Below are 13,369 nucleotides of genomic sequence, written 5' to 3'. Positions count from 1 at the left end.
GCAAAATGTTCACAGTTCCAGTGAATTAGTTTGATTCGCCATTATTAGTGACAACACACATTGCTAGTATAAGGTTACACACGCGCGCGCGCGCGAGCGCACGATTGGTTCATCTTCCACCTCTTCCCTTCAAACTCAGACTTGTAATACTGTATGCTTGCATATCTCGCCACAGATAAGTGGGTTGCTTGCAGTCATTTATTTATAGTTTACTTCTTCCATTTCAATTTGTAAAGTAATATCTCAGGTGACCATCTTAAGCATAGACTGCAAAGGGCACGCAGAGGAAAAGATTAAATAAATCCTCAGTGAAAATCTCTTTTTAGGATTATACGACGTTGTTCTAATGAGTTATGAGTAGATGCGCCAGGTGCTCCTCTTCTCATTCATGCCCCGAGATGACCTAGTACAACGTTCTGGTCTTTTGCAGATGCCAACTGCAGCAAATAAGACACCAGCACTGCCTCCTGATATGTACTTCTCATCCATTATTTTTAGCTGGGATCCAATCCTACAACTTCACTTAATATGGCAAAAGTGTGCCGTATCTCTGCATTCATTTCATTTCCAGTGCTCATTTGGGCACATTTTCCACCATTTGCCGCCACCCTCACGGCAGCTTTTTTTTGCCCTCTCAACCAAATTTGACATTTATGAAACACGCAAAGCCGTCTCCCGGCAACGGCGTGGGTTGTCATCTTACCCCACATAGACACACCAAGCCCAAGTTAGCTCAGCCCCCCTCACATCCTGTGCCCCAATACCAGCGGCCCATGCGGGCTTTTTATTAAGGTGGATGTAAGAGTTGGTCTTGCTCTCTTCTGGGTGACGCGGATTGGAAAGGCTTCCTCTTTACTGACACCAAAGTTTTTTTTGTGCACATTCTGAAAGTGCCAATACATTGAATCCACCCCAGAGAGGAGCCATGAAGTGGACCTGGGTGTTTGTGGCCGTTTTGTTGTCCTTTGCGGGGCTCTCACTGGGCAAAGACAGCTTGGATTTCCCCGAGTATGACGGCAAGGACAGAGTCCACGACCTCCACCTCAAGAACTATAAGTCTGTGATGAAGAAGTATGATGTCATGGTGGTCTACTACCATGACCATCCCGGATCCGGCCGCGTCGCCCAGAAACAGTTTGAGATTGAGGAGTTGTCCCTTGAGGTAAGTTGAGTGTGTGATGACAATTGGATAAGACTCGAGTTGTACAATATCTTCAATCATCTTCATTCCAATATTGCTAAAGCACTTTGAGGATGTGAAATTGAAGGCAGGGACTTAGATGACATTATCTGCGTTCTTACAAGGTGGCCAAATACCTCAAAAGAAATGCTCATAGGTGACATCTTCGATGCCTCGTTTCAAATGATGCAGCTCCATCAGTCTCTGTGCCATATTTTGGGTGTTCTGTCAACAGCAGACTCAGATGTTTCACCACATTCCAAAGAGCTAAGCATGAAATCATCCCTCTTCTTCAAATTTCAGCATACAGATTTGATTTTCAACATCTGTTGACTTTGAAACGTCACATTACTTTTGATCCTCGACATCATGATCCTCATAACATGATACAAATATTTGAAATTATTTCGTCCAGCTTGACGCAAGAGCTTCAAATGTGCTTTTAGAACTTGCACAACTATTAAAAGTGAATAACACCATCCACACACTATGTATGTCTATTAATGTATGTGTGTGCATATATGTAAATACACACACTTTTTTTTTTTCTGCGAAAATCAATCTGTGTAAGTAAAGTATCATGGAGAGAGGAAAGAATTATATCCAAAATGGAGAAGCCTTTAGCATATCAGTTGCTCCCGACAGCACAGCCTGTCTCAGTATGGGGCGTCGGGGCTCCGAGCCAGTGCCGACCGGAGCTTCTGGCTCCGGTTGTGCCGGCTCAGCTCTGCGCTGTGATTGACACTTACAATACTGTACTTGTCAGCGGATCTCGGAGCACTGAGCATCTCTGCTGCCAACTCACCAAAATAGTCCCTGAAGTCGCTGTGGCTCTGCGTATATATTTATATCCCGAGCGGCTTTTGTGGTAACGCCAAAGGTTTGTGTTTCTGAGTATTCGTGTATTTATGTTCACATTTAAGCAATAAGATTTTATCATTAGTAACAGGTTCAACAGTTTCTGTATCGGGTGCTCTATGGGGTTTAAATCATCAAGGCATGAAATTGTCTTCATTGATATGATGTGGTGGTCACCTGTTACGTATAGCTGGCGTTGGTCCAAAACCTCATTTGGCAAACTCCGTATGATTTCCCAAAATCCTATCCTCATGGTCAGTCCACAAAATGACATCGCTCTCTTTCACCATGGTTGCACAAATATGCTGTTTTGTGGTTCTCCCAACTATTTTGGAGGTACAAGGTCATATACTATATTCAAATAAATGCACATCAAGCAATGCATCAAGGAAAATATATTCATTCAATGCCAGGTTTGCAAGGTGGCTGTTATTCTTACAGTATTTTTATTTCACTTTCTGTTGACGTCACCAAACGGAGATGTCTGGAAGCTTATTTGTTTTTGTCTTTTTGATATCGTGCGCAAACTGGAAGAGTCCCTCGACCCACTTCCTTAGCGCAGCCGCCCGTGAATGTGACTCTCCCGTTGGAGAAAGAAAGCGTCAGTCTTGAGTTTCAAGTTTCATACCGATTTAGAAAGTGCATAAGCAGCGCACGGCTAAAGAAGGCTTTTATGGTCATGAAACAACCTGCGGGGAAAACGCTCAAGAAGAAGCAAAATAAATAAAATAAAATCTGTTAAGCAGATGAATTGTTCTGACAAATGAGAATTATAATTTGCCTTTGGCTGTTCTGCAGCTTGCAGCCCAGGTCCTCGAGGAGTTTGATGATGAGGACATTGGAGTTGGTCTCATTGATGCAAAGATTGACAAGGCTTTGGCAAAGAAACTGGGTAAACAAACAAATTACACTTTGCTATCTGGAAGCTAGCTGATGGCCACCCTTTGACCTTCTGTTTTGGTTCTGACCTCCCAGGCCTGGAAGAGTCGGACAGCATCTTCATCTTCACAGACGACGAGGTCATCGAATACGATGGCGAACTGGCGGCAGACACTCTTGTGGAGTTCGTCTTTGATGTTCGTGAGGATATAATCTCCCAGTTAATAGCTCCCGATTTCTAGCAGGGGAAAAAAATCTACTTGTGTACTCTTACGCTGGTTTTGTCTGACCTCACGTTTTCTTCACAGCTCCTTGAAGATCCTGTGGAAATTATTGACAACAGTAGGGAACTGAAGGGCTTTGAGAACATCGAAGAGGACATCAAATTGGTGGGCTACTTTAAGAGTCACAAGTCAGAACGTAAGACTCTGCACTGTGCTAGCATGAATATTTCCGCTGTGCTTTTTGCTTTTCTCCCTCACTCTCTGTTCATTTCGTGCAACTAAAAAAGCAAAGACAAGATTACTCGCTAGTTTGATTTCTTTGCAATAAGGATGAAAGCAATAAATGTAGATTTGTACATTTGCCGATACCTTTGGAGATTTTGATGGGCGCACGCGTGTCAAATTTCAGATTTTGAGGCTTTTGCCGATGCTGCCGAAGAGTTCCATCCTCACATGAAGTTCTACGCAACGTTCAATGCCAAGGTATAGTAAATAAAATTGACCTGACTCGTTCATTTGTAGTAAATATGATGCTGCTAGAATTTGGATAATTGTGTTGCTGCATCTAATTGAACTGTTGGCAACAGGTTGCCAAGGCTTTGGGCCTCAAGCTTAACGAGGTGGACTTTTATGAGCCTTTTCATGATGATCCCGTCGTGATCCCAGGAAAACCCTACACCGAGGAAGAGCTAGTGAAATTCATAGAAGACAATGACAGGTGAGTCCACCGGCTACGAGAAGTCCATTCTTCCAGTTACACACAACATAATTTCGTTTGTCCTTTTGAAGGCCAACTCTAAGGAAGCTGCAGCCCCACAACATGTATGAAATCTGGGTAAGAACCTTCTTGTCAAACAACAAAAGACATATTTGCAACAGTTTGCTATTCAATCAATGTTTGTAATTGAAAGGTTTTTTTCCCATCTTTGCAAAGGATGACCATGTTGATGGCGAACACATCATTGCTTTTGCTGAGGAATCTGATCCAGGTAAGAGAACATGAAACTTGATTTGAATTCAATGAAGCGAAACTAAACAAATCAATTCAAAGGACAATTGGGATGACGCTCCATTCTCTTAATTTTACTCTTCAGATGGCTTTGAATTCTTGGAGATCCTGAAGGAGGTTGCTGAGGACAACACAGAACATCCTCATCTCAGTATTGTCTGGATTGATCCCGATGACTTCCCCTTGGTACCATTTTAAACTGATCACTGTTTGATGGTGGAGGATGAGTTGCTTTTCACAGTCACCCTGCGACTGGTAAAAGGGCTTTTCAAAAGTGAATGGAACATTGCTTTCCTTCTTTCTTTGCAGCTTGTGCCTCACTGGGAGAAGATTTTTGGAATTGACCTGTCCAGCCCACAGATTGGTGTTGTGGAAGCTGATGATGTAAGTTGCTCTTTGATCAAGTGTGTGTGTCTCCTATTAACATGTTGCTCCACACCAGGCTGACAGCGTGTGGATGGATATGGACGATGACGATGACATGCCGTCCGCCGATGAACTGGAGGACTGGATTGAAGATGTTCTGTCAGGAGAAATTGATCCTGATAACGATGATGACGATGATGACGATGATGACGATGATGATGACGATGACGACGATGATGACGATGACGACGATGACGACGATGACGACGACGACGATGACGACGATGACGACGACGACGACGACGACGACGATGATGACGACGATGATGACGACGACGACGATGGTGATGACGACGACGATGATTATTGATCAGTTGGGACATAATGTATCTGAATCTGACCAAGGCAGTTTAAAGTGCTAATATGAACGGCAAGTACATCTCATTCATTTGTTTTCATCTCATCTCTTCGTCATCTCAACCAAATTCCATAATTGTCGCCAATTTATTGCCCTGCACAATTCGTTCATTCGTGTAACTCTGGTAAAGAAAAAAAATCTAATCTAGTATTGCTAGTACTTTTAATATGATTAAGGTTGGTGTTCTACTAAGTACTGAAGGGATGCAGTATTGTACTGGATCATATTGAATATATGTTCACTATTTTTCTTGTTTTCCTCGGTGCAAGAATGCCAAGTCAAATCTGAAGGTGCTAGCAGCTTTTTCCACATAGGTGTTTATGTGTCATCAGCATACTCTGCCAAATCATTGTAACACTGTACATCGATAGATGTTTTCTATGACAATGAAGTATTACAACCACCATATTTTATTTTTGTAACAAGAGAAATTACTTACTGTGAAGTCTTAAATAAATGACAAGATTTGGACAGAAACACCAATGACTGTGTGTTTGTATATTTTCTTTAAGAAATGATTGACAAATGACACACTTAGAAACAATTTTGTACTTTCAGACGCATACTAGGTTTCGAAAATATAATTGATCTCACCTATATTTTGGAAATGTACCCCCCAAAACATCACCCAATACATGTAGAATGGAAACTATCGAGGATATGCAGTCCTCACTGCACTGCACACATAGAGTAAAAACACTTTTTTTCCTGATGTCTGTTTTATTTGCTTGATTTGAATTTATTTTTTCTTTATATTTGACATCAGGGCCTCCCTTCGAGTGTCATTTCTTGTGACAAATTGTGCCCCGCCTCCGCAAATCGCGTCCACTTGACGCGCATGCGCAAACACTCCGTTACGAGTGCAAGCAGCCATGTGATTGTTGCTATTTTGTTGATAGGCAACGTTTAGATTATCGCAAATAATTATCGTTTTACTATTCTTACGCAATCTTTAACCCCAAAAGATGGACAAAATGTCGGCGGTAAACATCCATGCACAGGTGGAGTCTGTGCTGGGTGCGCTCCTCAAAGTGGCTACGGTGGAGTTGACCAAACTGTTCGAGAGCAAATACCGAGCTTCGACTCCTACCGTGGAAGTGGGCAATGCTGGCACAGGCAAGGTGAACGAGTCCCGGGTTACTTTGTCTTCTGAAGAGCGAACGCGCAGCATCGGAGTGCAAGTGGACGAGGACATGCAGCCGCCGCTCGAGCTGTTGCGTACGTTTATTGAATTACTACTTCCACTTTTGGTGACGGTTAGCCTCCATTGACCGACATTCCTTTGCCAAGTATCGCTGTTGTGTTAGCCCAAAACAGCCGTGGACATGTGCATGCACTATTGAAGTTACCATTTACTAATACGTTTTCTTTTGCTTAATGCAATTATTGGAGCACTCATGTAGAGCGAAGTACGATTGAAAGGAATGTGACTTTTCTTACCCCTTGCAGATAGCGATAGTCCCCAAGAATGCGGAAAGGAGCGTGGAAATAATCCACAAGTCAAGGTGAAGTCATGGGCTGTTTAGTAGTAGTGAACATTTGAGCACCTGTTGATGGTTTTAGCATAGTTGGGATTTTGCTTTTACTTTTGGACTGCAAACCCATCTTAATGTTTCGAATCTTGAGGCAGGCAGAAGCTGTGAATGAGGCCGAGTTCAGCATCCTGGAAACAGACAGTGGGCCACAGATGGACGCTACTTTGGATGGTAAGGAATAGAAATGCGCTCATAGCACAAATGATTTGATTCTTTCTTTTGCTAAGTTTCTTTTCTTGCACAACACACATATGGGATAACTCGTATACAATTATGTCAATGGATAGTTTTTTCTATAATATGAAGATAGGCAGGCCTGGTCAACAATAGTTTATGAGAGGAAGTGAGGTATCATCCGGATAAGAGTGCGAGTGAAAGGAATTCTCTAGAGCTAGACAGGGAGCTTTGTCGGTGCAAGGGGAATCTGCTCGTAAATGAGTGCCCCGCTATACAATTATTTCAACAGGTTTGATAGCTGCAGAATGTGAAATTGTATTATTGAAACTATCCACTTTCCTTTTTGTGTTTGCAGATCAAAATAGTGGCTTTAGACAAAGCCCAAAAGCTCAGAAGCCACCTGCGCTTCAACCCCACTCTAACGACCAAGTCTCATTTATTTGTCCTCTAACCCTGAAGCCGGAGTCTCGTGCGGCTCAAACTGACAGCTCTGAGATGCCCGTTAAGCCGGAGCCTCCGGAGCCTCTTCAAGCCTGCGCCAGCACGGCCAAGGGCTGCGCTTACAGCCCGTCCCTCAGCGACCGAGCCGTGACTGCAGTGCCGGTTGGCCTTTGGGAACACGTGACGGCGCCAAAGGACGTGGAAAATCTCTTCCAGATGAAGCTGAAACTCACCTCGCCGGACCAAAAGCTGAAGAGTGCATGTGCGGTGCTACTTGTCGATGTGCTGAGTGCAGCCAAGATTCCGAAGAGTGGCGGCGACAGTGAGAAGCAGCCCGTGCCGAAAGATTTGCGACAGCACCAAGGCATGCACACGGGCCATCGCCTCTGCTGCTTCACACCGTGCGAACGAGGCGTCTGGCGACTCCAGAAGGTTATGGGCCGCTCTCGCGACGGCTATGCCTGCGGCGCTTGCGACAATACCTTCAAGCGGCGCAAAATGCTTCGGCGCCACGAGCGCTTCCACACGGGGGAAAAGCCGTACTCGTGCTCCAAGTGTCCCAAGACGTTTGCGCTCAAGAAGAGCCTCCGCCGCCATGTGAGATTCCACACGGGCGAGAGGCCGCACAAATGCACGCACTGTGATAAAAGCTTCCGCCTGCGAGTCAATCTGAAAACGCACTTGAGATTTCACACTGGGGAGAAGCCGTACCAGTGCAACTTGTGTGGAAAGATGTTCAGGGTCCTGGGAAATCTTGACAGACACAAACTCAACCCCTGTGGACTCTTTGTGCCGTCATTCCGGACCATGGCTGGCTTCTAGCAGAGACTCGTGCAGACGTGAAGTGTGGTCGCTCGCTACCTGAGCCCAGAACAACTGTGAAGTCATTCATTTTCCACCAATGCAAAATCAGACTATTTTTACATCTCATATTCCTGTGAAAAGTTGACTTAGAAATGAAATCGATGTGTTGCATTCCTAACGAGTAGTTCTGTTATGGTTTTACAGAACTCTACGTGAAAGGGGCTGTTCACAAATGCTCGCTTCATTCACTACCTCAGTCAGCAAACACTAAGAAGGTTCCGTTGAAAGGTTATAGGGCTTTCTTTTCTTTTGAAACAAACACTAGCTTCGCAAAGAATGAACATTTTTGCCAACATTTTGAGCTTTTGAAATCTTGAGCAGGGCATATGGCCTTTGTAGAATTCATTTTTAAAGTCTGTTTTTGTACTTTAAGAACCTTTTGTTTTATTTTGTCCTTGATACGTGCAAGGCTGCTTGTCTTTATGATAATACATGAAATGCCCTTTGCGTTACTTGACTACCTTTTGCCCTTTTTGTTTGATATTTACGTCATCATTATGGAACACAGAAATACTACCATTTGTCTTTTATCTTCTATAAGTAGCATAAGGCTAAAGATTGAAATAGAATAAAAACATCTGTTTTCACATTTTTATATCCTCATGCTCCTTTATTATGTCTGTATAGTTAGCACTAATTTCTCTTGCTTTACACACAAAACAGACTACCTGAAAAATTCCTCATTAAACACCATATACACTTTCTGCCTATTGCTATAGCTGCTGCTGGAAAAAGTGGACTATACTCTCCATACAGATTCCTACTCACATTGGAGGCATATCTACCCTGTCTCCAGTCAGACAAATAAACCATTAGACTAGAGCAACTCTTTTATAAATTCCACCTACTGATACCAAAATACTTATTATTTCCAGAGAAAAAGACTTAACAATTGCTTTCATCATTATTCAAGTAACAAAAAAGACACAGATTGAACAACACTGGATGCTAGAAAAACAAAGATCCTGGTGCCTAACTACAGGCCATCTCATCTTCCTATTGAGGAGAAGGCAGAAGACTGGCAAGATGCCAGCCCACTTGAATCCTTTTAACAGTAAGCATGTCCAATTTGCAGTATAGTGCTCGTTGATAATCTGCAGATTATTTTACCGTTCCCATACTCTGGTTCCTGATGGAGCACCAAGCTTTGAAAATATCACTGGGGGGGAAGAAAAAAAAAAACGATATTTGTAATGTTGCAAGTGCACTCAAAGTTTTGTACCAATTTTATTGGCCAATCCCAAACTCACCTGCAGTGAGAGGCCACACACTCGTTACTGCAATATTCTTTGTCCCAATCTTCACTCTCTACAGCCGGGTTCGTGCAGCCGGACCTCACGCAGACACACGGCGCCGAAGCATCTTCGCACGACTCTGTCACTTCCATTTCATCCTGAAACATGAGATGGAAAAGCACTGTTAATGTAATGATCATGTGTGCGACGTTTGTCAGCTATGAAGCGGCCTCAGTCACAAGGACACTTCAACTGTGCAAGATTGTTGTGTAGCTGAAAAGTGTGTTTAGGCCACATTTGTAGATTTTCACGGTGATTCCGAAAACACCCAAAGGAACACATACCTCTTCTGAAGGCAGCACGTCTGACACAACCTCGTCATCATGCTGACCTGATGCTGAAGAAGTCACCATCTGCACTCGCGCTAAAAGTGGGGCTCCAGAAACTGTTGACGTCACAGTAGGCGTGGCGGGGATGATGATGGGCTGCGTGTCTTTTCTCTGCAAAGAGGCGGGAACTATTTTGATCTGAAGCGGAGGCGGAGGGGCAGCTAGGATGGACACAGGGAGTCCCGCAGCACTTCCACCCTCCCGAGGTTTTGCCAGGAGTAAGCGCGGCGGCGCTGGCGCCATCTGTTGGAGTGGTGGCGGCGGGGGCGCATTCTGCATCTGCTGCAGGGGTGGTGGCTGGCGAGGGGTGCCGGTCACCACCAGGGTGGGTTGCAAAGTGTGGAGGCCACCGGGAAGCAAGGTGACAAACTGGCCCCCTGCCTGAAGCATGTGTTTGGGAATTAGAATCTTGGTAATGGTCTGGGGGGGCGGCGGCGTGACTGCTGCAGGAGCCGCCGCTGGGGCCACCGTTGTTTTGGTTGCGCCCGTGCGGGATCGAGTCGCCCTCTCTGGGATATCCAGAATAATGTTGGAGGCACAAATGTTGGTGATGGTATTCTCTTCGACATTATTTGCCGGACGGATGACTTGGTGACTAACAAAGGAGACGGCTGCAGGGGCTTGGCTGACATCGGGCGGAGGTGGCAAAGGTGCAGTCTCGTCACAGACGGGCTGAGGTATGAGAAGCAATGAATAAAAATGAGGAAAATCAGGGAGTTGAATGCTACTCAATCAACCCAATCGTACCTTTGACAGTTGACTGGCTCGATAAGCGGCCAGCGCTTTTAAATATTCCTTCTTGGCAGCGTCAGTCTTTTTTTTATACACCTAAAATAAAACACATAAGTGAGTGAGTAAATCAAATTCCTATATTTTGACCTAGAGTGCATTTAGGTCGTTTTAGTGTTCTTCTAGTACTCTACCACAGAATTGTACAGATAATTACCAAGAGTTTCATATAGCAGGCTAGTTATGTGTGTATTATTGCCAATGTTTTATATGACATTTCCTGCTGCATTTATGTTTTCATAAAGCACTTTGTCTGGACAGTTACACAAATTAAGATAAATGAGCAATTTTTAGTCCCTTATTCCCTTAACTTGGAAAACAGACAAATAAAATATGTAAGCACATACACACCTGTTTTTGTTCCTCAGCCAGGCTGTCCCACATGGAAGCCACAATCTTTGACACCTCTCCGAAAGAAGCGTTTGGATTTTGGCCCTTGATAGCAGCTTGGGTGTCTCGAAAAAACAGAGCATACGCAGAAACCGGCTTTTGCGGTTCATTGGGGTCTTTCTTGGGCCGGCCTGTTTTGCCAACTGTTGCTGATGTGGTTGCTGTCCCTACAGCCCTTTTGCTTGTTGCCAGGGAGACTGAGGACTGGACGGCTGGATGAGAGACTGAGGATGAGGGCAGAGACATGGGGGAGTCTACCAGTACACTCTTCTGTGAGAAAGACACAGAGGGTGCAAGTTAGTTGCAGGACCAGTGATAACGCCACCCTTCATTGTACGTTCGAATGAATGATTAAAATAATACTGAACTGGGTTTCCTTTTTTCTCCTTAATCTTCTTGGGATGCAGTGGAGCAACCTGGCTTACTAGTTTTTTGTGACACGAGCCATTATTATTGGGTCAATTTTTTGCTTTAACTTGCATGCTCAAACTTGACGATTATCAATGATCTTTGGCAATTCAAATGAAGGTTTCACCTTGAAGTCATCCATATCCTCATCTTGTAAGGAGCCAGCTGGAGAAGGTGTCGTCGACAGTGGTGGTTCTGAGGTCCCTGAAGGAGGTCCTGTGTATTCTCCTCCTAGCCCCAGCACTAGCTCCGTCTGGTTAATCGTGGACAGCTGACCACTTCCTAAAAGACCATGAGCGATGTCGGGAAGTTGAACATCAATGGTCATTGGAGACGAGGTGGCAAAATGGGAGCCGCTGCTGTTACTCAGCTCCTGAGGGATAAATCATATCAAAGTAGAAAAGAGAAGACTTGGCCAATGCTAAAAAAGCTAAATAAGTTTTGAAGCATCATCTAATTCATTTGGCAAAAGATAGAATTAACTGTATTTAGTTGGGACACCTGGCTGGCCCATGTACGCTTACTGACTGCTTGACTTGACGGTTGGCCTATGCCAGTTGCAAACTGAATAGTAGTGTCCAAAATAATTCATACCTCAGGAGTATGACTAATTTCAGGCTTGATTGTATATGTTGAATATTGCGTTCAGTATTGATGGTGTCTATAACTATGACATGTCAGTGGGGGTATAAACAAATGGACACAGTGAAGCTGAGTACCAAACACATAGAAATCTGGTACATCTCAAGTGAATAGCCATGTGAGGAAATAGGAACTCAAGTGTTTTTATGAGGTGAAGAGAATACCAATGATGAAGAACTGAGAAGGGCTCCTCCATTTGCCTGTGCCATGGGCCCCATGTTGAGATGCTCCAGGTCTTGAGAGCCGGTGTTCACAAAGGGTGATGCAAAAGACGGATCGTTGGCTTCCACTACCAGGTTGTCAACCAGGTTATGAGGACCCGAAGGTCCTACGGTGCCATCTGACAACTCGAAGTGAGAAACTGCTTCAGCAATATTTAGGGATGTGTCTGGGTCGAGTGAGATGGGTGGAATCTCAAAAACTTCATCTCCAAGACTAGGGGTGTGGAAAGTCTGCTGTTATGTGGGAATAAAAAGGTTGGTTAGAAATTGCGCATGTCATGGAAAGATGTCTGCGTTAGATATCAAGCTAAAGGTACATATCTTTGATTCGCTTACCTCAGCGGACAAAAAGTGGTGAGCACCGCCACCCATGGTTAAGTAACTATCGCTGCCCTCTGAAAACTGAAACGATGCATGGTTGGGGTTAAAAGACACGTTTGACATATACGCATTATTGAAGTTTGGTTTCTTTCAGACTTATGTTAGCAAACAAACGTGTTACCTTATTTTCCTCGGTATATCCACCATATGCTTGGCTATCCAAAAACTCAGAATTAGCATTTTGAGCACAACTGTCAGAAAGCCCAGAATAAAAATTAAGGTCCATTTTGAAACAAAAATCCCCGTAGTTTTTACATCGATCGCGGATTACCCAACAATAACGAAAGGCTAGTAGCTAGCTGCAAGCTAGCCAGCTAACTAGCCAACTAGCCTAACCTTATGAAAGTCTAGTGAGACCTATGAACGTTTCTGATGTTAGGGTGGCATCAGCCAGCCACAATGATCATTCGATGTCAGAGATTTTGTTTTGAAATGAAAATAGCTCGTGAGCGGTAAAGCTCTTGTCATACGAAAAAGCCATCCATCTGGAGTAGGCAACGTTAACACACAATTGATACTTCAGGGACCGTAGGAAATCCGAAGTCCTCACGTGACGAGGGCTCGAAATCTATACCGTGCTGTTTTTGTCATGATATTAAAGTAAAGGGTGGGTTTGTAAAACAAAAAACACCTTTTGCTATAAAAGTTTCGTGACCACTCTTAGCACTCAAAAACAGCTGTGGAACTCATCTCGCTAAAATGAATGTACACATATTACCATGCTGTACAAATTATATAATAGGATTTTGACTTTTTGCTGTTGCAGCAACACTCCCACGAAAATATTAGAATTGATTTTATTGTTGTCACTCATCCGATGCAGTCCATATGGCCATTCTCCATGAATACACCACCTGACTGTGTTGTCGTGTCTGCATGTATTGCCAATAGCTTTTAAGAACCGTGGCTAATGTCTGATCTTTTTACACCATATGACGAATACAAGACATGGCAGGTGCAGCT

General features: G+C 44.0%; 3 protein-coding genes across 5 annotated transcripts; 2 read left to right on the top strand and 1 right to left on the bottom strand.

Moving 5' to 3' along the window:
* The first annotated feature begins 825 nt into the window (after positions 1–825).
* On the top strand, positions 826–5,406 carry LOC147046557 (calsequestrin-1-like). Its single transcript, XM_085929880.1, has 11 exons — positions 826–1,162; positions 2,837–2,930; positions 3,014–3,114; positions 3,226–3,337; positions 3,551–3,624; positions 3,729–3,859; positions 3,931–3,976; positions 4,076–4,130; positions 4,236–4,336; positions 4,460–4,534; positions 4,593–5,406. Exons 1-11 carry the CDS (start codon positions 926–928, stop codon positions 4,884–4,886), a joined length of 1,320 nt encoding a protein of 439 aa, XP_085786006.1. The 5' UTR covers positions 826–925; the 3' UTR covers positions 4,887–5,406.
* A 329-nt stretch (positions 5,407–5,735) lies between these two features.
* On the top strand, positions 5,736–8,708 carry LOC147046556 (uncharacterized). Of its 2 annotated transcripts, XM_085929881.1 has the most exons (4): positions 5,736–6,152; positions 6,384–6,439; positions 6,565–6,640; positions 7,002–8,708. In XM_085929881.1, exons 1-4 carry the CDS (start codon positions 5,900–5,902, stop codon positions 7,907–7,909), a joined length of 1,293 nt encoding a protein of 430 aa, XP_085786007.1. In that variant the 5' UTR covers positions 5,736–5,899; the 3' UTR covers positions 7,910–8,708. The 2 variants fall into 2 exon arrangements, with proteins under 2 accessions (XP_085786007.1, XP_085786008.1); XM_085929882.1 differs by lacking the exons at positions 6,384–6,439; positions 6,565–6,640.
* Positions 8,365–12,951, bottom strand: LOC147046555 (TOX high mobility group box family member 4-B-like). Of its 2 annotated transcripts, none has more exons than XM_085929879.1 (9): positions 12,528–12,951; positions 12,362–12,427; positions 11,969–12,259; positions 11,290–11,535; positions 10,716–11,021; positions 10,323–10,403; positions 9,531–10,247; positions 9,202–9,344; positions 8,365–9,110 (listed from the first exon to the last, which is right to left on the bottom strand). In XM_085929879.1, the coding sequence occupies exons 1-9, from the start codon at positions 12,630–12,632 to the stop codon at positions 9,053–9,055; spliced, it is 2,013 nt and encodes a 670-aa protein (XP_085786005.1). In that variant the 5' UTR covers positions 12,633–12,951; the 3' UTR covers positions 8,365–9,052. The 2 variants fall into 2 exon arrangements, with proteins under 2 accessions (XP_085786005.1, XP_085786004.1); XM_085929878.1 differs by having other exon boundaries at positions 8,367–9,110; positions 10,716–11,024.
* Between the last annotated feature and the right edge of the window lie 418 nt (positions 12,952–13,369).

The sequence above is a fragment of the Syngnathus leptorhynchus genome, chromosome 14, assembly GCF_054491065.1.
Source record: "Syngnathus leptorhynchus isolate UIUO chromosome 14, UIUO_Slep, whole genome shotgun sequence".
Classification (NCBI taxonomy): domain Eukaryota; kingdom Metazoa; phylum Chordata; class Actinopteri; order Syngnathiformes; family Syngnathidae; genus Syngnathus; species Syngnathus leptorhynchus.
This window is presented reverse-complemented; position numbering and strand designations above follow the sequence as displayed.

What these genes read in the sequence shown, in the direction of transcription:
- LOC147046556 (XM_085929881.1), top strand. Translation starts at nt 5,900, where the DNA reads ATGGACAAAATGTCGGCGGTAAACATCCATGCACAGGTGGAGTCTGTG. An exon ending in GCCGCCGCTCGAGCTGTTGC is followed by an intron (nt 6,153 to 6,383) that starts GTACGTTTATTG and finishes TACCCCTTGCAG; the next exon opens with ATAGCGATAGTCCCCAAGAA. An exon ending in GATGGACGCTACTTTGGATG is followed by an intron (nt 6,641 to 7,001) that starts GTAAGGAATAGA and finishes TTGTGTTTGCAG; the next exon opens with ATCAAAATAGTGGCTTTAGA.
- LOC147046557 (XM_085929880.1), top strand. Translation starts at nt 926, where the DNA reads ATGAAGTGGACCTGGGTGTTTGTGGCCGTTTTGTTGTCCTTTGCGGGG. An exon ending in GGCTTTGGCAAAGAAACTGG is followed by an intron (nt 2,931 to 3,013) that starts GTAAACAAACAA and finishes CTGACCTCCCAG; the next exon opens with GCCTGGAAGAGTCGGACAGC. An exon ending in TTGTGGAGTTCGTCTTTGAT is followed by an intron (nt 3,115 to 3,225) that starts GTTCGTGAGGAT and finishes TTTTCTTCACAG; the next exon opens with CTCCTTGAAGATCCTGTGGA.
- LOC147046555 (XM_085929878.1), bottom strand. Translation starts at nt 12,632, where the DNA reads ATGGACCTTAATTTTTATTCTGGGCTTTCTGACAGTTGTGCTCAAAAT. An exon ending in ACCACTTTTTGTCCGCTGAG is followed by an intron (nt 12,260 to 12,361) that starts GTAAGCGAATCA and finishes CCCACATAACAG; the next exon opens with CAGACTTTCCACACCCCTAG. An exon ending in TGTGTGGCCTCTCACTGCAG is followed by an intron (nt 9,111 to 9,201) that starts GTGAGTTTGGGA and finishes CTTCCCCCCCAG; the next exon opens with TGATATTTTCAAAGCTTGGT.